This window comes from Leucopleurus acutus (genome assembly GCF_964270905.1).
Source record: "Leucopleurus acutus genome assembly, chromosome: 20".
NCBI lineage: Eukaryota > Metazoa > Chordata > Mammalia > Artiodactyla > Delphinidae > Leucopleurus > Leucopleurus acutus.
Genome location: NC_139162.1, coordinates 45,107,459 through 45,131,495, shown reverse-complemented (window position 1 = coordinate 45,131,495; position 24,037 = coordinate 45,107,459). Strand labels below are relative to the sequence as shown.

The 24,037-nt window shown below is 37.2% G+C and overlaps 1 protein-coding gene across 2 annotated transcripts; it reads right to left on the bottom strand.

The window, feature by feature from the left end:
• Positions 1 to 1,978: 1,978 nt before the first annotated feature.
• Positions 1,979 to 23,388, bottom strand: ZNF570 (zinc finger protein 570). 2 transcript variants are annotated; one of them, XM_082862520.1, is made up of 5 exons: positions 23,294 to 23,388; positions 22,342 to 22,416; positions 18,313 to 18,439; positions 17,888 to 17,983; positions 1,979 to 5,618 (listed from the first exon to the last, which is right to left on the bottom strand). In XM_082862520.1, exons 2-5 carry the CDS (start codon positions 22,372 to 22,374, stop codon positions 4,264 to 4,266), a joined length of 1,611 nt encoding a protein of 536 aa, XP_082718646.1. In that variant the 5' UTR covers positions 22,375 to 22,416; positions 23,294 to 23,388; the 3' UTR covers positions 1,979 to 4,263. The 2 variants fall into 2 exon arrangements, with proteins under 2 accessions (XP_082718646.1, XP_082718645.1); XM_082862519.1 differs by lacking the exon at positions 23,294 to 23,388 and having other exon boundaries at positions 22,342 to 22,619.
• Positions 23,389 to 24,037: the final 649 nt, after the last annotated feature.

The window sequence follows — 24,037 nt, the reverse complement described above, 5'->3', positions numbered from 1 at the left end:
ATTAAGGAAAGGCAAATCAAAACAATAGGTAATAAGTACCACTTCACACCCACCAGGATGGTTATAATCTAAATGATGAACAATAATAAGCACTGGTTTAGATGTGGGGAAATTGGAACCCTCATACATTGACCCTGAGAATGATGTGGTAACTAGAAAACATTTTGGTAGTTCCTCAAAAAGTCAGATGTAGAATTACCATATGATCTATGGGACTTCCCTGGTGGTCCAGTGGTTAAGACTCCACGCTTCCACTGCAGGGGGCACTGGTTTGATCCCTGGTCGAGGAACTAAGATCCTGCATGCCACTCGGCATGGCCGAAAATGAATGAATGAATGAATGAATTTTAAAAAAAGAATTACCATGTGATCTAGGAATTCCACTCCTAGTTATATATCCAAAAGAAATAAAAATATATTTTTAGTTTTTTGTCCACACAAAACTTGTACACAATGTTCAGAGCAGCAATATTCATAATAGTCAAAATGTGGAAACAATCCAAATGTCCACCCACTGATGAATTGATAAATAAAATGTGGCAAAACCATGAAGTGGAATATTTGGGGCAATAAAAGGGAATGAAGTTCTTACCATATGATTCAGTAATTGGGTTCCTTGGTATTTACCCAAAGAATCTGAAAACTTATGTACACACAAAAACCTGCACATAGATGTTTAGAGCAGCTTTATTCATAATTGCCAAAACTTGGAAGCAACAAAGATGTCTTTTGGCGGGTGAATGAATAAACAAACTGTGGTACATCCTGCCAGTGGAATATTATTCAGTGCTAAGAAGAAATTAGTTATCAAGTTATGCAAAGACATGAAAGAAATTTAAATTCATATTACTAAGTGAAAGCAGTCAGTCTGAAAAAGCTACATACAGTATGATATCAACTATACAACATTCTGGATAAGGCAAAACGAAGGACACAACAAAAAACTTATTGTTGCCAGTGGTTAGTGGGCAGGGATAAATAAATGGAACACAGGGAATTTCGGGGCAGTGAAACTACTCTGTATATTATAATGGTGGATTTGTGTCATCATAACGTTATCCAAACACATACAATAAAAAATACCAAGAGTAAACTCTAATGTAAACTCTGGACTTTGGGTGATAATATGCCAATGTAGCTTCATCACCTATAACAAATGTACCACTCTAGTGGGGAATGTTGATAATGGGGGAAGCTAAGCGTGTGTGGGGGTGGGGGGTCATATGAAAAAAATCTCTGTACCTTTCACTCAATTTTGATGTGAACCTAAAACTTCTCTAAAACATAAAGTCTATTTTTTTAAAAGGAGAATGAAGTACTGATACATGCTACAACATGGATTTTGAAAACATTATGCTAATGGAAAGAAGTCAGTCATAAAACACAACATATTGTATAATTCCATTTATGTCCAGGATAGTCAAATTCATAGAAGCAAAAAGTAGATTAGCAGTTGCCAGGGCCTGGAGTGGTTGGGGGGAAATAGCGAGTGATTGTTAATCATACTGATGGTAAGATGTAGTACACACAAATGGTAACTATGTGAGGTGATGTATGTGTTAATTAGCTTGATTGTGGTTATCATTTCAGTGTATAAATATATGAAAACATGTTGTACACCTTAAATATATATAATTTTAATTTGTCAATCCTACCTCAATAAAGCTGGGGGAAAAAAGGAATGATGGGGGAAGAAAATGCAGTAAGTAGGATATAAAACTCTCAGCGTAAAAATATAGTCATTCTCAAAACTCTGATGCCTGGAAGGATAGTCACCAAATTGTTAACAGTGATTGCATCTGGAAGGCAATTGTATACGAGCTTCTTTCTGAAGAAAATGGTGACTATGGATTGGATGAATGGTGAATATGGCATGCCTGAGGTATAGTGAAGGAATAACTGACAAAAGCAAACATTACTTAAATTTTTTTAATTATGAAATAAACATATAGAAAGATACAGAGAATAAAAACCCACAACCATCAATTTAGAACTGGCCAGTTATTTTTTAAAGAAATTAATGATTAAGATACCTCCCTTTGCATCCTTTCCTCAATCTCATTTTTCTCCCTCCCCAGAGGTCATCACAATTTGATGATTATTTCCATAAATGTTATTACACTATTTCCATATGGTATTTAGCCATGAAAAATATACATAGTGTTGATTTGCATGTTTTCAAACTTTATATAAATAAGTGGAACCATATCACACAAAATACCCTCTAGTTCGATTTCAATAGTTTCTGAGATGTATCCATATTGATAAAAGTATCTCTAGTTCATTAATTTCAATTCTTATTTAAACCCTAATGATTGTTTTGCTTACCCTAAACTTTTCATTTTCACAAACAACACTGAAGTGGGTCTTCATGTACATCTCCCTGAACACATAAGGAGAGGCTCTGTAGAGGTTTAAGTGTGGAATTGCTGGGTCAAACAGTATCCACATCTTCAACTTTACTAGATATTGATACATTATTCTTTTTAAAAAACTATTTTCAACTGCACTGTATGAATATTCCTATTGCTCCACATCTTCCCAGTAATAGGTACTGTGATGCTTTTTTTAATGTGATGATTTTGAAATAGTTCATTTTATTTTTTTCCTTTACTGCCATGATATACATTGTCAATTATTTTACTACTCCCAAATCCATCCTTTCTCTACTGGTATAAACCAACTTTATCATATGCAAAATTTCTACAAATAGATTAGATTCGATAATTTTCTTGTTCTTTAGAATTCACACTTCATAGTTGAATTTCAAAACATAGCTGTGAAATTAAAAGGGCAAAAAGGCCCATTGAGGAATTTTGCTTGGAACTGCAGTGAAGTTGTAAATTAGGAGTAACTGATAACTTTGTTATTTTGAGTCTCTTCAGCCTAGGCTATATAATACCCTTCAATTTATTTTATTGTTCTTCAGTTTTCTGGGCCTAGAAAATCTATTGTTTTAACTCCATGAGGACATGGTCTTTGTATTGATCATGTTATCTCCTCATGTCTAAATCAGTGTGTGACAAACAGTACTCAAAATTCACTGAATGAAAGTATATATATGCATGTGTATATATATATAAATGTAGTCAAACTACATTTGACTGTAGTTTTCTTTCCTCAGTCCCCTTTTGGTTTCAATTTTATAATCACTTGATAAAAATTTACATACTTTTTCTATGGGATGAAACAGTTTAAATGCTTTTGAAATCACCTAGATTCACCCATTCAATTACCTGGGATTGATGTCTTTTTATGCTACAGTATAAATTTCTGTTTATTGGGTTTTTGGAGTTAATTGCAATACTCTGTTCTTTTCTTGATCTAAATATAAGTTCTGCATTTTTCTCAGTGAATCTTCATTTTATTTAATTAGTATATCCAATTGTTTCTTTAGAAATCTCCTAAAACTGGTTGTGTTATAGTTCTACTACTTTTGTCTATATCAATTACTCACCTAGCGTACAAACACTCCCACATATATTCTAAAGTTTTTAGGTTTCCCCAGTTCTGACCTGCTGCTTCCCATGATGTTCTGCTTTATCCACTAAGGAATCTTGTTTTAGCTGTAAGGATTAAATGAGTTAATATATGTTGAGTATGCAGAACAGTGCCTGGTGCAAAGTAGGCACTCAATGCATGTTAGCTATTATTATTAAATTGAATATCTGCTATATTTGATGCACTATGTTAAGTACTCTGCATGCAAATTTTTTACTTAATATGCACCAATCTACAATAGACACTATTTCATTTAATACTCACATTTCTACAATACAGTGTCCTTTATTATCCCTATTTTAAGAATTAAAGAAAACCCTGAGGTTTAGATAAGTCAAGCAAGTTACTCAAAATCACACAATGCTACAGTAGTGGTAGAGCTATGATTTTCCAGAATCTAAGCTCTTAGACCTGGGAAGTGCCTAGTGCCCAGAAAGACTGGAATAAAATAAGGCTGAAAGGTATCTAAGAACCAGATAATGAAGCTCCTCATAGACAGTTTTAAAGACTGTGGATGCTAGCTTAAGAACAACAGCAAGCCAAAAAAACTTTTAACTGGAGGCAGTGATGTGTGTATTCTTACACTTGAAAAAGATCAGTTTGGGTGCATGGTGGAAAATGAATTTAAGGGGACCAAATGTTGATACAGGAAGACCTGTTAGAAAGCTATAGAGTGATCCAGGTGAGATGAATCTTAGACAAGGATGACAACATTAGAGATAGAGAAAAGAGTATAAATTCCAGAAGTATTTTTGAGATAGTCTACAGGACTTGGTGATTGACTGGATTGGGTGGTGACAGTGACTCCCCAAAATGGATTCTCTGATGATGAGCAAGGTGTGCATGCTGTCTGAAGGTTTTCTTGCATTCCTTACATTCATAGGGTCTCTCTCCAGTATGGATTCTCTGATGTTGGGCAAGGGACCCACAGTAACTAAAAGCCTTTCCACAAACATTACATTCGTAAGGCTTCTCTCCAGTATGAACTCTCTGATGTTGAGTAAGGGATGAATCATTGCTAAAAGCCTTCCCACATTTAATACATTCATAGGGTTTCTCTCCAGTATGAACTCTCTGATGTTGAGCAAGGTAGGCAATCTGGCTGAATGCTTTCCTACATTGCTGACACTTATAAGGTTTTTCTCCAGTATGAATTCTCTGATGTTGAGCAAGGTGTGAATTCTGGCTGAAAGCCTTCCCACATTCCTTACATTCATAGGGTCTCTCTCCAGTATGTATTCTCTGATGTACAGTAAGGTATGCACGAAGGCTAAACGCTTTCCCACAGACATTACATTCATAAGGTTTCTCACCAGTATGAACTCTCTGGTGTTGGGCAATAGATGATCTATTGCTAAATGCTTTCCCACATTCAATACATTCATAGGGTTTCTCTCCAGTATGAACTCTCTGATGTTGAGCAAGGTAAGCAAACTGGCTGAAGGCTTTCCTACACACTTTGCATTCATAAGGTTTTTCTCCAGTATGAACTCTCAGATGTTGAACTAGGTGTGCATTCTGACTGAAGGCTTTCCTACATTCCTTACATTCATAGGGTTTCTCTCCAGTATGAATCCTCTGATGTTGAACAAGATTTGATCTCTGGCTGAAGGCTTTCCCACATTCTATACATTGATAGGGTTTCTCTCCAGTATGAATTCTTTGATGAAGAGTAAGGGATGAGCTCTGACTGAAGACTTTTCCACAGTCATTACATTTCAAAAGTTTCTTCTCTGTATAGATACTGTTGGGCTTAATAGCCATTAATCTTTTTTTAAAGCTTTTATGTGTGTTATGTTTATGTACTTTCTCCTCTTTGGGGATTATCTGTTGTGTATGAAGTAGTGTGCTGGGATGGAAACTTCCCCAAGTTTTGTTATATTCTTGTCCTCTTTCATCAACAGGGGCTTCTTCGTGAGTGATTGTCTTTTCCTTGAAACATGCCTTCTGATTCACTGGTTGCCTCTCAAAGTGGCCCTCACATTTCCATTCTTCTTTCAATTTGGAGTACTCAAGGCCACAGCTTGTAAGTGTTTCTATTACTTTCTGAGATGATCGCACTTGATAAATGTCCTGCTTTGGGGTTAACTCTTCAGTCTCACACACAGATTCCCAGTCTGAAAAATAATAAGAAAAAAAATGTCTACTCTATTATGTACCAGAAAGTACATTTATGAAAGTAGTTCTGAAGTGTGTAAGAACAGAAACTGAAAATAGATCATAGAGAAACTTGAGGAGGAATGATTAGAATTATAAGAAAATCAATAAGGTAAATCTCAGATCAATAAGGACTTATGTAGGTGACTGGACTCAGTTATAATTTTATGCATGTATGAATAATACAGGAACTGAAATAATCTCCATTTTTATAGTTACTTCTTTCAAGAACATTTATTGAACCTTGTACCAGGTACAAGGTTCTATATGCTTTCATATTGGAGTAAATGAAGATCCTTACCTTCATGGATCTTATGTTCTTGGGGGAGACAGAAAATAAATGCTAAATAAGTAAATTTTATTGTATGTTAGAAGGTACTAAGTGCTATTGAAAAAGAAAAGCAGGGTAAGAGAGACCAGGAGTGTTGGTGAAGTCAAAGTAGGAATCATTAATAAGTTAACCTTAAAGCAGGACTTCCCTGGTGGCACAGTGGTTAAGAATCTGCCTGCCAATGTAGGGGACATGGGTTCGACCCCTGGTCCAGGAAAATCCCACATGCCGCAGAGCAACTAAGCCCATGCGTCACAACTACTGAACCCACATGCCACAACTACTGAAGCCTGCACGCCTAGAGCCCGTGCTCCACAACAAGAGAAGCCACTGCAATGAGTAGCCCATGCACTGCAACAAAGAGTAGCCCCAACTTGCCACAACTAGAGAAAGCCCATATGCAGCAACGAAGACCCAACTCAGCCAAAAACAAACAAACAAAAAATTAAAGCAAAGATTTGAAGGAAGTGAAAAAGTTAGTTACTTAGATATTTAAAGAAAGAACATCCTGGGCAGAAGAAACAGCCTAAAAGTAGAAGCATGTTTGGATTGTTTGAGGAATAGCAAGAAGGCCACTGTGGCTGGAGAGGACTGAGTAGTAGGAGATGAAGTCAGGGGGTAAAGGATAATCAGATTATTAAAGCTTTAAAGGGCACCTAAGAAATTTGGTTTTACTCTGAGTGAGATAGAGAGCCACTGAAGTGGTGTGAGTACAGAAGTGATATCTAGTTATGATTTAATGAAAATACTGGAAGGTGGAAAGCAAGGGGAGAAGGAAGGGGACCTACTATTGTAGCAATCAGTGTGAGAAATGATAATGATTCAGACCAGAGAGATATCAGTGGAGGTATACAGAGGTGGTCAGATTCTAGGTATATTTTATAGGAAAAGCCAGGAGGATATACCAACAGATTGGATATAGAATGTAATAGAAAGAGATGAGACAAGCATGTCTTCAAAGTTTATGGTCTGAACAATGGAAGGATGGAATAGCCATCAACATCGATGGGAAAAGCTATGGGTACAGCAAGCTTAGGTAGTGAGGTATAGAAGATCCAGAGTTCAGATTTAAACATCATAAACTTAATATGTCTTTTAGACTTTGAAATGGAAATGTTGAGAAGGCAGATGGACACATGATACTAAGTTTAAGGTAGAGGTCTAGGATAAGGGGTTGTTATCCAAAATATATAAGTAGCTCATACAACTCAATATCAAAATAACAAACAACTTGATTAAAAAACGTGCAGAAGAACTTCTTTTCCAAAGAAGACATACAGATGGCCAACAGGCACATGAAAAGAAGTTCAACATCACTAACCATTAGAGAAATGCAAATCAAAACCACAGTGAGATATCACCTCACACCTGCCAGAATGGCTATCATCAAAAAGACCACAAATAACAAATGTTGGTGAGGATGTGGAAAAAAGTGAACCCTCCTACACTGTTGGTGGGAATGTAAATTGGTGCAGCCACTGTGGAAAACAGTACAGAGGTTCCTCAGAAAACTAAAAACAGAGCTACCATATGATCCAGGAATACCACTCCTGGTTATGTATCCGAAGAAAATGAAAACACTAATAAAAAAGATATATGCACTCCAATGTTCAGAGCAGCATTATTTACAATAGCCAAGATATGGAAGCAACCCAAGTATCCATCAACAGATGAATAGATAAAGATGTGGTATATATATACTGATACAATAGAATATTACTCAAGTCATAAAAAATGAAATTTTGCCATTTGCAACAACATGGATGGACCTGGAGGGTATTAGGCTTAGTGATAAGTCAGACAGAGAAAGACAAATACTGTATGTTATCACTTATACGAGGAATCTAAAAAATAAAACAAACAAATGAATATAACAAAACAGACTCACAGATACAGAGAACAAACTAGTAGTTACCAGTGAGGAGAGGGAAGCAGGGAGAGGAAAGATAGGGGTAGAGGATTTAGAGGTACAAACTACTATGTATAAAATAAATAAGCTACAAGGATATATTGTACAGCACAGGGAATAGAGCCAATATTTTATAATTATATAAATGGAGTATAATCTATAAAATTTTTTAAAAAGTTTATGTATTTATTTGTTTATTTTTGGCTGTGTTGGGTCTTTGTTGCTGCATGCGGTCTTTCTCTAGTTGTGGTGAGTGGGGGCTACTCTTCATTGCAGCATGTGGGCTTCTCATTGCAGTGGCTTCTCTTGTTGCGGAACACAGGCTCTAGGTGCGTGGGCTTCAGGAGTTGTGGCTCGCGGGCTCTAGAGTGCAGGCTCAGTAGTAGTGGTGCACAGGTTTAGTTGCTCTGTAGCATGTGGCATCTTCCCGGACCAGGGCTCAAACCCATGTTCCCTGCATTGGCAGGTGGATTCATAACCACTGCGCCATCAGGGAAGCTCCTCTATATAATTTTTAATCACTATGCTGTACACCTGAAACTAATATAATATCGTAAATCAACTATAAAATTCAGAAAAAAAAAAGAGAAGTCTGGACTAGAGGTTTTTAAATTGGGAGTTGCCAGCATATAGATGGTATTTAAAGAGACTAAATTACTAAGAGAATGAGTGTAGATAGCAGAGAAAGGAGCAAGGAGTGAATCCTGGAGCACTCCAACATTAAGATATTAAGGAAAAGAGAAGAAACCCAAAGAGATTAAGAAGGACAAATGTAAGCAAGAAAAAATCAGGGCTGAGAACATTAATACCACATGATATTAAAGGTTATAATAAAAATCAACTTGTTCAATGATTTATACTGAAGAAGTATAAAATACACTTTCACAGTAACATACACAGTTTGGAATATATTACTAAGAAATGTCACAAAGGGGATTCCCTGGCAGTCCAGTGGTTAAAGGCTCTACGCTTTAACTGCTGAGGGCACAGGTTCAATCCCTGGTCAGGGAACTAAGATCCCCCAAGCCGCGTGGTGTGCCCCCCCCCGCAAAAAAAGACAGCTAGTAATAGTAACCATTAATAAGAATTATCTTTCTTTATATACAAAGTATACATTGGGACTTGCAAAATACCACATATGAATAATTAGATAAATAAAAGAATAGAATATAGAATAGAATATAAAAGCTATGGGGGAAATTACTGTACTATTTATACTTCTTTTTTTCAAATAAGAATATTATTTTGCAATTTTAGAATCAATTTTAAAAAACAATAGAAGAAAGCATAAAGAAAATAATTAGTCTCAGAGGATATCTTTAACATTGACAACAACAACAACAATGAAGAGGGAAAAAACCCTAGAAATAAACTTTATAAGAAAAGAACAAAAGCTTTACAATTCTGATGGACCACCCCAAAAAATTTGAATAAAGGGAGAAGATACACACTTTGCTTTTGTATATGAGGAACCAACAATGTAAAGCCACAAAGTCTGACTAAATTTACCTATTATGTCCGTTCAATTACAGTCAGAGCCTATTGTGATTTCTTAAAAGAACTGTGCAATAAAGAATTTGGCAGACCTTTGTCCCTATTTCCCAGGAGGTAACCTCTAAGCCATCTAAACTCCTGGAAGGAGTGTCTTTGTTATTCATGTTGAGCCCTTTGGACTACACCTGATGGTTAATACTAGTAAGGTGACTCATGATGAGCCCCTAGATAGTTTTTGCTAATGAGATAGATGACTCAGGCTGGAGGCTAACCATGCTGGAAAGACGAACCATATGATTAAAGGGTTGGGGCTTTGAGCCACCATGATATCAGTCTGACTTTTGGGAAAGGAAGGAAGGCTGGAGATTGAGTCATGTTGGGTAATGATTCACTCAATCATGCCTACATAATGAAACAAAACAAACAAACTCTGGACACTGAAGCTTGCGAGAGCTTCCCTGGTTGGTAATATCCTTTTGAATATTGAGATGCCTGGTGGGCCCTCAGGACAACAGAAACTTCACATTTGCAACTCTCCCAGCCCTCATCCTTGGTGTTTCTCCTTTCGGCTAGTTCTGATTTGTAGTCTTTGTTACAGTAAAGCTGTAATGATAATATATAGCTCTTGCTCTGAGTACTGTGAGTCATTCTAGTAAATTATTAAACCTGAGGGTGACTGTAGGCACTCCCAAACATGTAGCCAGCGGGTCACAAATGAGGGTGGCCCTGAGGATCCCCTAACTTGCAGCTGGTGTTTGAAATAAGCACAATCTTGTGGAATGCTGTCCTCTCACATTTTGCAGTTTGGCAAACTCACTGCCAGAAAAAAAATTTTTTTTTTTTTTAAGGAATTCCCTGGCAGTCCAGTGGTTAGGACTCGGCACTTTCACTGCGTTGGGCCCGGGTTCAATCCCTGGTTGGGGAATTAAGGTCCCACAAGCTGTGTGACATGGCCAAAAAAACCAAAAGCACCATGAATAAAAAAAAAATTTTTTTTTAAATCCTAACATTCATCAAGAAAATAAACATGAATCCAGGATAAACTATATGTTAGCCATAAAACAAGTCTTAATAAATTTCAAAAGATTGAAATCAAATTAACTATCTTTTTTAATCGTAATGGAATGAAACTAGAAATCAATAGCAAAAGAAAAATTGGAAAATCCACACATGTGTGGAAATTAAACAACACACACTTAAACAACCAATGGGTCAAAGAAGAAATCACAGAAGAGTTTAAAAATATCTTAAGACAAATGAAAATAAAAATATGACATACCAAAATTTATGGGATGCATCAGAAGCAGTGCTAAGAGGGAAATTTATAGCTGTGAAGGTTTACATCACAAAGGAAGAAAGATCTCAAATCAACAATATTAACAAACTAGAAAAAGAGCAAACTAAGCCAAATCTAGAAGAAAGAAGATAATAAAGATTTAAGCAGAGATAAACCAGATAGAGAATTAAAAAAGCAATAGAATCAACTAAACCAAGAGTTGTTTTTTCAATAAGATCAACAAAACTGATGAACCTTTAATGAGACTAAGAAAAAAGAGCAGTTCAACTAAAGTCAGAAATGATTCTAGCCAGAGCAATCAGGCAAGAAAAACAAATAAAAAACATCCAAATTAGAAAGGAAGAAATAAAATTGTTTCTGTTTGTAGACAACATGATCTTACATGTAGAAATCCTAAACACTCCACAAAAGAAAAACAAACACCTGTTATAACTAACAAATTCAGCACAGTAGAAGAATACAAAGTCAACACACACAAATCAGTTGCATTTCTATACACTAACAATGAACAATCTGAAAAGAAAATTAAGAAAACAACTCCATTTACAATAGCATCAATAAAGAATAAAATATTTAGGAATTAATCAAGAATGTGAAAGACTTCTACAATGAAAATTACAAAACATTACTGAAAGAAATTAAAGATATAAATAAACGAAGAGGGGCTTCCCTCGTGGCACAGTGGTTGAGATTCTGCCTGCCGATGCAGGGGATGTGGGTTCGTGGCCCACTCTGGGAGGATCCCACGTGCCGCGGAGCAGCTGGGCCCATGGGCCATGGCTGCTGGGCCTGCACATCCAGAGCCTGTGCTCCGCAACAGAAGAGGCCACAGCAGTGAGAGGCCCATGTACCGAAAATAAAAAATAATTTAAAAAATAAAATAAATGAAGACATTCTGTGTTCATGGATTAGAAGTTAATTAGAATTTAATTAGAAGGGGTTAATTTCCAGAAGTTAATTAGAAGTTAATATGTCCAAACTACGCAAAACTATCTAGAGATTCAATGTAATACCTATCAAAATCCCAATGCTTTATCCAGAAACAGAAAAATTGATCCAAAAATTCATATGTAATCTCAATGGACCCTGAATAGTCAAAAGAATCTTGAAAAGGAAGAAGAAAGTTGGAGGTCTCACACTTCCTGGTTTCAGAACTTATTACAAAGCTACAGTACTCAAAACAGTGTGGTGTGACATAAAGATAGATATATATACTGATGGAATAGAAAACAGAGAGCTCAGAAATAAACCCTCACATATATGGTCAAATGACTTTTCACAAGCATGCCAAGACCATTCCATGGAGAAAGGACAGGTTTTTCAATAAATGGCGCTGGAAAAATTAAATATCCACATGCAAAACAAAGAAGTTGTTACACCATATACAAAAATTAACCCCAAATGGATCAAAGATTTAAACCTAAAACTTAACACTAAAATAATCTTAGAAGGAAACATAGGGAAAAATCTTCATGACATTATAATCGGCAATGATTTCTTGGTTATGATACCAAAAGCACAGGCAAGAAAAAAGTAGACAAATTGGAGTTCATGAAAATTAAAGACATCAAAGGACATTAATCAACAGAGTGAAAAGGCAACCCACGGATAGAATGGGAGAAAATATTTACAAATCATGTATCTGAAAAGGGGTTAATATCCAGAGTACATAAAGAACTCCTAAAACTCAACAAGAACACAATTAGATTATCAGACTGGACAAAAAAATGTTTAGCTATATACTGTTCACAAAAAGAACACATAGAAAGTAAGAGAGTAAAGGGGTGGGAAAAACTAAACTAAGGAAATATTAACAAAAGAAGGCTAACATAGTTATATTAATATTAAGCTAAATAGTTAAGGGAAGAATCATCACTAGATTTAAAGAGTAACAATAATATAAGAATTCACCAGAAAGATAATCCCCCAAACGTATCACCTTATAAAACACTTGCAAAATACTGCTCAAAGAGATTTTTTTTTAAATCCATAAAGACACAGAAGAGTTGACCAGCACAATTAATGAGCTTAATCCAATGAACATATATAAAATGCTGTACTCCACAAGCAGCACACAGACATTCTCCAGAACACACAGTATATTTACCAAAATTAACCCCTAAGATGTAAAAGAGGTTTCAAAGTATTTCAAAGAATGCATGTTAACTAGACCGTATCCTCCAATCACAATGTAGTTAAACCAAACAAAAACCTTCAATTTGCAACTTAAAGCTTCCAAATAATTCATAGTCAAGAAAAAAAATCAATGGAAATTAGAAAATGTTAAGATATACAATGATAACAAAAATGTTACATACCAAAATATGTGAACTATATTCCTAATATAGTCTTAAATGCTTATAATAGAAAAGAGAAAGCCTCAAAAACACTGAATTATCTAAGTTTAAAAGCCAGCAAAAAAGAGAGAGAGAGAAAATAGCATAAAAAATATAGGAGGAATAAAATAGTAGAGGAGAAATACATGAAAAAATTTTAAAGATAAATTAGAGAGGATCAGTGAAGTAAAAAATGTCTGAAAACATTAATAAGTTGAAAGATTTGTTTATCCCTTTTTAGAAGGAAAAAGAGGTCATATTTACATATACTACCAACTTCAGATAAGAGAAAATAATGAATAATTTTATCTAATAAATTTTAAAACTTATATGAGAATTATAAATTTTTAGAAAAAAACCATAACTCCATGACTATAAGAAGAATAAAAAACACAAAATCTTATAACAGAAATTGAATTAATAGTTTAAATTCTTTTCACACACAAAAAATCCCAGGCCAAGATGAACAAAGTTCTACCAAACATTCAAAAGACAAATTTGTAAAATTTTACCCAAATTCTTCTAAGGAAGAAAAAGAGGAATACTCACCAACAGATTTTATGAAACTAGGACAATCCTGATTCCAAAATCTGACAAGAAGAGTACATGAAGGGAAAAACTGAAGGCCAACCTCACTGACAAACATAGATGCAAAATAACTAAACAAAATATTGGCAAATAGCAGCTAGCTATGAATGGAAAAGATGAAGATGGGTTTGTCTCAGGAATACAAGATTGGTTCAACATTAAATATGTAATTCACTACATAAACAGATGAAAAGGTAAAAATCATCTAATCATCTACAGTTACAAAAAAACATTAAAACTCAAAATCTTTACACAAACAAAACCCTAGCAAACAGTAATGAAAGGGTATCTACCAGAAACATTTAAACATCAGAATTATTAATTACAAAATATTAAAGCACTTTCATTGAGACCAGAAGTTGATAAAAATGCCTGCTATCACTACTTTGGTTCATACCATATTGGTGATCTAAGACAGGGTAACAGAAAAAAGAAATTAAGGGTATAAGAAATTAAAATAAAGGAACTGCCATTATTCACAGACATGCCTGCCTACAGAAAAATCCAAGGAAATCTAAAAATTACTAGTATTAATGGGAGAGCTTGGCAACGTTGCTGGATATAAGGTCAAAGTACAAAAGTTAACTTTATTTCTATGTATGAGCAACAAATTGAAAACACAGACAACATTTAACACAGGAACAAAACTAAAATGCCTAGGAATTAATCTAATAGAAGATGTGCATGTCCTTTATGGAGAAAATTATAAAACATATTTGAAGGAAATTTAAAGACCTAAGTAAATGGAGAGATAAACTACGTTCACAAATAAAAACGAATTCCAAAATTGATATATAGAATAAAATTTGGACCAAAAGCCAATAGCTTTTTGTTGTTTTCTAGTGGAAATTGACCTAAATTTAGTTAGATGGCCAAAGGGCAAACAAGAAATTCTGAAGAACATAAACAAGGTATAGGGACTTACCCTAACAGATATTGAAGTATTACATTAAAATATTTAAGATAGTGTGGTACTGGCGTAAGAAAACAGAGATCAATGGAATGGAACAGAGCTCAAAATCAGACCCATAAATATACTATAACCTGATATATTAAGAGGTAACATTCAGAACAATAAGCAAAGAGAGCTCATTTCTTCAGTAAATGTCTGAGACATTTGATTTTAGAAATTAAATACTTCAATCTCAAAAATCAATTTCAATTGGATTATGGCCCTAAATGTAAAAGGAAAATCTTTAGAAGACAATTTGAGAACACCCATATGACTTCAGAATATAGAAAGGTTTCTTAAAACAAATATCAAAATCAAAAACATAAGCTACACAAATCAAAACCACGAGATATCATCTCATACATTTCACAATGGCTATCATTAAAAAGACCACAAATAACAATGTGAAGAAAGGGGAACCCTCTTGCACTGTTGGTGGGAATGTAAATTGGTACAGCCACTATGGAAAATAGTACAGAGGTTCCTCAGAAAACTAAAAATAGAACTACCATATGATCCAGCAATTCCACTCCTGGGTACATATCTGAAGAAAACAAAAACACTAATTCAAAAAGATACATGCACCCCAATGTTCATAGCAGCATTATTTACAACAGCCAAGATATGGAAGCAATCTAAGTGTCCATTAACAGACGAATGGATAAAGATGTGACATATATACCTATATATATATGTATGTGAATATATATAATGGAATACTACTCAGTCATAAAAAAGAATGAAATTTTGCCATTTGCGGGTATTAGGCTTAGTGATAAGTCATACAGAGAAAGACAAATACTGTATATTATCACTTATATGTGGAATCTAAAAAATAAAACAAACAAATGAACATAACAAAACAGAAACAGACTCACAGATACAGAGAATGAGCTAGTGGTTACCAGTACAAAGAAGGTATGGGGGAGGGGCAGGATAGTGGTAGGGGGTTAAGAGGTACAAACTACTATGTATAAAATAAATAAGTGGGAATTCCCTGGTGGCCCAGTGGCTAAGACTTGGCGCTTTCACTGCAGTGGGCCTGGGTTCGATTCCTGGTCAGGGAACTAAGATCCCACAAGCCACATGGCACAGCAAAAAATAAATAAATAAATAAGCAACAAGGATATATTGTATAGCACAGGGAATATAGCCAATATTTTATAACTTTAGAGTATAGTCTATAAAAATATCAAATCACTATGTTGTACACCTGAAACTAATATGATATTGTGAATCAACTATACTTCATAAAAAATACATATATTCCCCAAACTGAACAAAAGACTTGAGCAGGCACTTCACAGAAGAGGAAATCAAAATGGCCATTTATATATATAAAAAGATGCCAAATTTTTTTAGTAGTCAAGGAAATTCAGATGACAAGTATAAGGAGATAATATTTCATACCCGTCAAAATTGCAAAAAATTTGTCAATTCTGAATGTGGAGCAATGAGTACTCTTACACACAGCTGTTAGCTGTTAGAAATGTAAATTAGTACAAGTAATCTGGAAAGTAAAATAGCATTATGCAGTAAATTCCTGGCTATATTCTCTACATGAACTCCAGCATATGTACACCATCAGTCATGTATAATAAGGTTCATAGCAGTAACATTTATAATAACATAAAACTGAAACAACTCAAATGCCCTTCAATGCATAAATTGTGATTTTTCACAGTGGAATACATTATATTTCAACAGGAAAAAAAAATTCAATAAAAAATAGTCACTAAAATCAATATGGATGAATCTCAGGAATATAATTTTGAGTTGAAAAAAGTCAGAATTATCTGTATACTATATTTCTAATATATTTCCATATATAAAAAATTGAAAACATGCAAATATAAGTATTTTGTTTAGGGCTATATGGCACCAACAATAAAGAAAAGTCAAGAAATGATAAGCAAAATTGTAGGATAATGGTTACCCTAGTGAGTGGTAGAGATGGTTCAAGAGTAGGGAGTGATATATCGCTAGGCAGGGGCCCTTGAGGGCCTAAAATGGCACTGACAACCTTCTATATCCTAAGTTAAGAAGCAGGTACATTTTTTGTTATATTATTACCTAAAGTACATATTTAGTCTAATATATTTATGTGTGTATGATTTATTTAATAATAATAATTAAATAAAATTTAGCCATGTATTCTTTGATACTACAGTTCCATATCAAAATTTTTCCTTAGAAAACTGAACATGAACATAAAAGACTGGGGAGAGGTAGTAGAAGGGGTGGGGATGGGTTGGGGAGTAGTGCTGACAGAGATGTTTACAATGACCCTAATTTTCTTCTGAACTTTAAGTCCTTCATTTCACCTTAATGCTTCCTATGCCTATCTGAAAATCCTTCCTACACCACAAAGCTAACCTCTTAATCTCTTCTCCCTTAAATGTTTTCTAGCTTTTGACCTTTTTTTTTTTGGCCACACCACACCACACCACATGTAGGATCTTAGTTCCCTGACCAGGGATCAAACCCATGCCCCCTGCAGTGGAAGTGAAGAGTCTTAACTACTGGACCATCAGGGAAGTCCCTGACCTGTGTTTTTGTTAAAGACCATCTTCCCAACTAAGCAGACTCCTCTCTCACCTCTCTCTGAGCTTCCTTCATGTCAGCTTTCTTTTCATGTGTGCCATTTTCAGCCATATTTTATCACTGCTACAAGCCTATCAACTATTTGATTATTTACATAAACGTATAATACCCTAGCATCTTGCAAGTACTCTGTTTAAAGTACAAATTCAATAAATGTTGATTAAAGGAATGAATGAACTGACCATTAAGAGAAAAATGAGGCATTTAGAGATAAACTACTACTATTATAATACTAGCAGCTAACAGCTTTTGAGCTCATAATATGAGATAGGAACTGTTGAAAGCACCTTAAAAATATTATCCCATTTTATAGATGACAAAACAAAGGCACAGAGAGGTTAAGTAACTTGCTCAAAGTTCCACTGCATGTAAGTGTCAGGATTTGAACTTGTTACTTCAGTTACAGCTGTTTGTGGTTCATCAAAAGTTCAAAAGTTCATCAGATTAGGAAAAGATTTTTTAAAGACTGGAAGAGGTTTATGAGACTGGGAAGGAAGGGGACTCAGAATAGATAAGAGGGGGCAAAATGTGAAAGGAGAGACAGTTTAGAATATCAACTTTGGGAGAACACACTAAAAGGACTCAAGCTTCTACTAAGACCTAGGACATTTGAGAGGAACATGCCAACAACAAAGAAGAGTGAAGAGGTGTGATACCTTTGAGTCAAGCTGGACTGTCACCTGCAAAGGTTTTTGCCTGCCTATTCCTCTTCACTCACCTGAGCACAAGTCTTTTGTCAGCTCTCTCTTTACCATCCAGGGCTCCTTCCCTTGTTCCAACAATAATATCACACTTGGTTTAGAAAAGCAAAGTCCTGCATATAAGAAACAGAATTTGGTCATGCTGTAGATATCCCAGAACTCACATCCAATTCTTTGATCATCAGGGAAGAGGGAGCTTGCAGTAAGCCAGAGAAAACTGTGATAAGGACATGTATTCAAAGGACAGGGAAGTTGAAGCTTCCAACACAGATTAATAATAGACCTGTTCACTGCCAACTCCACAAATATTAACCCGTTACTTTGGCACAGGCAGCAGACTTTCAGCCAAGCACTACAGATGCTATCCAAAAATTCACAACAATGGTGGTAGCAAAGTGCCCCTTATGAGTACAAGCTCAATTTTACAAGAAGATATTATTACCCAGTGATACCAAGATCCTGTAGTTCTCCAACATCACATTACTGTACAGATGCCTCTGAGAAGAATTCAGACAATCCCACTCCTCTTGGGAGAAGTCTACAGCCACATCTCTGAAGGTCACCAACTCCTGAAATGAAATAAATAAATGAAGTGAAACAACCTCATCTCTTCCCATACTCACCTCATTCATTCTGCCCCAGGCACACAGGGCTCTCCCATATATTACATTCTCAAATATGTCAAGAATGTTCCCCCTCAGGGCTTTTGTGCTTCTCAGATCATTCTGTATATAACAAAAGCAATGCTCTTACCCAAGTTGCCTATTCCCCTAACCCTCCTTATTTTTCTATATGGTACTTATTTTGTTATTTATTGTCTGCTCCCCACCTCCATTAAAATGTGAAGTCCATGAGGGCAGAGTATGTTTTTGTTTTGGTCACTGCTATATACCAGTTATCGAACAGTATCTGGCACACATGAGGCATTCAAATACTTGCTGAATAAACTAAATTAATGAATGAATGCTTTGCAAAGTTCAAGAAGCTATAAGAGGATCAAAAATGAGACCATAAAGTGCTTGCTGTATCTCTGAAAACTGTTCTAGATCAAGCAAAACAAATGATCAATTCCATTAAAATTCAAATACTTTTATAGAGAGTACTTAAAATTTTGTGTAAAGAAATGAGTGTTCCACTCATAATACTGGTTTTTTTTTTGCGGCACGCGGGCCTCTCACTATTGTGGCCTCTCCCATGGCGGAGCACAGGCTCCGGATGCGCAGGCTCAGCGGCCATGGCTTATGGGCCTAGCCGCTCCGCGGCATGTGGGATCTTCCCTGACTGGGGCACGAACCCGCGTCCCCTGCATCGGCAGGCGGACTCGCAACAACTGCGCCACCAGGGAAGCCTCATAATACTGTTTTTGCTTATAGGGGCTGAGTAAAGTTCTTAAAAACTTGGAGCTATGTTATGATTCAGCTGGATTTCAGGTTTCTATAATGTGACCACCTGATGAAAACTAACATACATTACGTGTTTGTGTGTGGGGATGGATACACACACACACACATACACACTCGTAAATTGTTTTCTTTTCTTACAAAATTAGAAGAGGTGAATCTGTCAAAGCAAGATTTTTAATTGGGCATTTGATACAATTTTGTCATAGTTTAAAAAACTGTCTCTACAAAATAAAAATTCTTAAAATGTTTTTTCAACACACAGTAACTTTTCTTCTTATTTAATTATATGAAGTAGTTTGTGAATTTCGCTCTCTGCCCTAGCAATAACATCCTTCATATACTGCAGAAACGCTCCTGTTAAGAGTTTGTTTCATGGGGTATACATGCTTCCAAAAATGTTTTCCTTAGCTTACATAAATATGTATAATAAATGTATAAATTTTTTATATACAACATACACATTTTTTCACTGAGTCTTTAATTTATACAGTCAATGAAAATAATTACAATGTCAACATAAAGAGCTTAAACTCTAACCTTAAAATATTTGACCTCTAACAAAGAACCTCTTAAAATATTTGAACTCTAACCAAATACTTGGTTTCAAAATCCATTCATAATTAAATCAAACCAGTCTAAAGAAAGTCAACAGTTCTCTTAACGTTTTTGCCTTACAGAAACATGATTCCCAACGGAGAAGACAACTTTCCCTGAAGCCCTGTCATGTGGTGACTGTCTTATTTCTCACATCCCTTGTACACAGCACATGGAGGTGAGGTAGGTGACCTCTTTGCTCCTTACACTTGTTCCCATACCACTGCCCCACCCTCTTTCCTAAAATATACCTAGTTTTCAACCTCATGAAATCAGGCTATGTCACTATCACTTCTTGTTTCCATTATCTACCAATTCCTCGTAGATGCAAATTCTCTGTCATTACTTGAACACTTCAGCATCTAACTCACTGTTACTCTCTCCAATGGTACTCCCATTAAACGTACGGGAGTACCCATATGTTTCAATATCCATATAAATAACCCTCCCAACAGCCTGGCCTCTCAGTTCTCTGACCCCATCTTCTCCAATAAGCCTGTCTTCCACACTTCTACAGTCGCTCACTTCATGATCATGCCCTAGACCTTGTCGTTACCAATAAGTACAAAACCCTCCATAATCTCAACTCTCCCACTCTCACTTCTACCTCCTATATTCCAGTTTTTTCCCTCTGGTACCCCAATTAGGATAATTCTTCCACCACACTAGAACCTACAAATCACTGATCTCACCACGTTTTCACTGTTCTTCACTCCCACATACCCTCACTTCCTAGAACAACCATTTGTTATAATCACCCCCACGCATATACCCTCAACTGCCCGGCTCCCTCTCACTTAACGATACTCACCTGGTTAAACCACAGCCATCACTCAGCATACTCTGTTTCTGGAAGCTGCACAGCTGAACTTTGCTAGAGAAATCATGCTAATTGGTCTCACTTTAAATTCATGATCACTAACTTCCAGGGGGCCAAAATGATACATTTCTACCTACATACATGATATATTTCTCTAGTCCATTCATTTCCCCCACCCTCCTAAATGACCATTTGATACTTTCTTCTCTCTTCTCAATCTTCAATACCTCCCCCCCATCCTTTCTCTCAGCTAAGGATCTTGCTTTGTCTCACTGAAAAAACAAAGCCATTTTAAGAGAATTTCCACAAATTCCCACAACATCTACACATCTACTTGCATCTGGCCCATAAACTCTAACTTGATCCTATTACTATAAATGAACAGCCCACTCTCCTAGCAAAGGCCAAACCCCTCCACTTGTATCCTAGACCTCAGCTGCTCTCAGCTTCGCAAGCAGTGTTCCAGCAATTCCCTCCTCTCTCCTCTTCATCTTCAATTTCCCTTTCTATTGAATCTTTAACATCAGCCCACAGACATATACCCATCTTTTAAAAACCTTGTTGACTACAGTTTCTCCTTCAGTTACCACTCATTTCTCTTCTTCTCTTACAGCTAAACTGTTTTAAAGAGTTGTCTATACTTTCCATTGTTTCTCTCCCTGAAATGAAGAGGAATGACATAATATGACATACGTAACAGGATCACTTTGGCTGCTCTGTTGGGGATAGCAATAATCCAGGTGAGAGATATTGGTTTATACCAGAATAGAAACTGGTGGTAGTAATAAGTGGTCAGATTTTGGATATATTTTGAAGGCAGGACAAACAGAATTTCCTAATGGAAGACTTTTAGCTTGAACATCTTAGATGGGGAAGTATGTAAGAGTTTTCTAATTGATTTTCCTGTTTCTATCCTTGTCCCATTCAGTTTATTGTCAATAGCAGCCAGAGTGATCCTATTAAATGGGAATCAGATCATGCCACTCCTATGCTCCCAAACTTCCAATGGCTCATTTCACTCAGTTTGAGACATCTAAATTTGAGGTATCCATTCCACAACCAAATGAAGATGCTGAGTAGGCAGTTGGATATATGTGTCTGGATTTCTGGGCTGTATACAATTTGGTAGTTGTTGACATATAGATGGTATTTAAAGCCGTGAAACAGAGTGAGATCAACAAAGGAGTGTAGACAGAGCAGAAAAGAAGACTAGGATTAAGCCTTCTTAGTTAATAGGTGCTTAGCAAAAATCTGATGAATGAATGAACATTTGGACAGAGACCAGAATGAAGAAGTTGGTCTGTATCTGGGGGAACAGCATTCTAGGCAGAGGGAACAGTAAGTGCAAGGCCATGAGTTAAGAATGTACTCAGATCACTACAAGGAAGCTAGTGTGGCTGGAACCAAGTGAGTGAAATACAGAGTGGGAAAAATTAGATGAGGTCAGAGGGTTAGCCAGGGACGAGTTTATGTAGGGCCTTGCAAGCCAAGGCAAGGACTTCAACATTTATCCAGAATCAGGTGGGAATCCATTGGAGGGTTTTAAGAAGTGACATGATTGGTCACCCAGAAAAGTTTCAGCAGAAGGAAAATTAATGTCTGCTTGTTTTGAAAAGCAGGAAAATATTTCAGGAAAGAGAAAACACCAGCTCACCTGGTACATGGCTTTAAGAAGTCCAACAGCCATTCTTTCCTCCCCTTGACTCTTCTCTTGGGAAATGGCAGTGTCCTTAGATGAGTGAGATGGGTAAGAGAACATGAGAAACTAGGCTTTCCTTGCAGCATCCAGAATCAGTAGCTTAGAATTTTTCTGCTTCTCTTTCCTCTGTTGCACCCTTCCCTCCAATAGAGAGAAGGCAGAATGGAGACCTAGGAATCCTCTTGCATGCAATTTAACCTGTGCCTAAATCACTTCCTAATTTATTATTTTAACAAGAGATTTTCTAGATTTTACAAATAAAAACTCCAAGTAATGTAATCATTTGCATAAAGACACACAGCTAATAAATAACAGCACCGAGATCAGATAAAGGTCTTCCTGATTCCACTTTCCTTCTCCTCTCCAGTAGGTCAGTGGTTCTGAAACTTGGTGGCACACTGGCATCACCTGGTTAGTTTTAATAGATACTGGTGGCACAGAGTCTCACTCAGCGCCCCCCCCCCGCAAAAAAAAAAAAAAAAAACATACAATATACACACACTCACAGATTCTTAAAAACTACAGCGCCAACCACCATCTTACACAGATCACATTGGCCACGGGTACGGGCAGTTTCACACCGTCACCCTCTCCCATAGTCCCCAGCCTCAAATACTAGGATATCACAACCGGTGATCTCACACTCCAGTCACAAAGAAGCCGAGGATACAGGAACAACGGGAGACAGAGAGTACCCTCCCGCCCCCGCTCACAGTCTCGCCCTCTGTGGCACCAACCATCGACTCACTCGCACCCACAGTCACACAGATACGATGTGTACAGGCACATCGGGTGGCAGGCTCACGCACCGTAAGATCTCAACCCCGTCTCACACGAAGAGTCACACAGAAGGCCCGGGGACCGACGTCAGGGTGACCCACAGGCCGCTCCTCAACCCACTTCCTACCTGCAGAACTGAAGTGCCGGAAGACCAGGTTCAAGTCCGGAAAACTCGGGTAACCTCCTCTCGGGCCCACCTCCTGCCCTGAATCTGAGGGAACCCAGCCTCCGCGGGCCCGGAAAGAAACGACCGGGCCTCCGGAGGACACAAAGGCGCAGCGGGCCCAGTGCTCGCGGGGACCACTGGGAAATGTAGTCCTGACCAGAAAGAGGCTCGGCACCCGGGAGTTCAACTCCCACAGCTCAGCTCCTCTGGGGGTTCGTAACACCGCCTCCTGTGCCCCGGCTCTTGCCACGCTGACCTCTCCCTGGCCTTGCAGAAGGAGCCTGGAAGTCCCGATGATTCCTCTCAGCTCCGAGCCTGGGTCTGCCACAGAGACTGGCCGAGCGTCACACTAGACGGTCTGGGATTGAAGTGCGCAGGCACAGGGTTTCGGTTCACCTCCCTAAGCAACGCAGCAGAGAATTACAAGCCTTGGGCTAGTCGCAGGGGGCCGGGTGGTGTGTGGGCGCGCGCTAGTGCGCTCGCGTCTACACAAAGTGCGTGAAGAGTGAGTCCCTCTCTTTGAGCTGGGGAACCTGAAAAAAGTGTGTGGTGTGTGGTGGGCAGTTGGGAGTGGAGTGCGCAGGTGCATTATGCTTCCACCCAGTCCCGCCTTCCCTAGGGCGTTCTTTCTCAGGGAATGGTTTACCTTGAAGGCAGGAGGGGAGGGGTCAGGGTAGAGAGTGTCATCCTGTGCATATGGTTCCT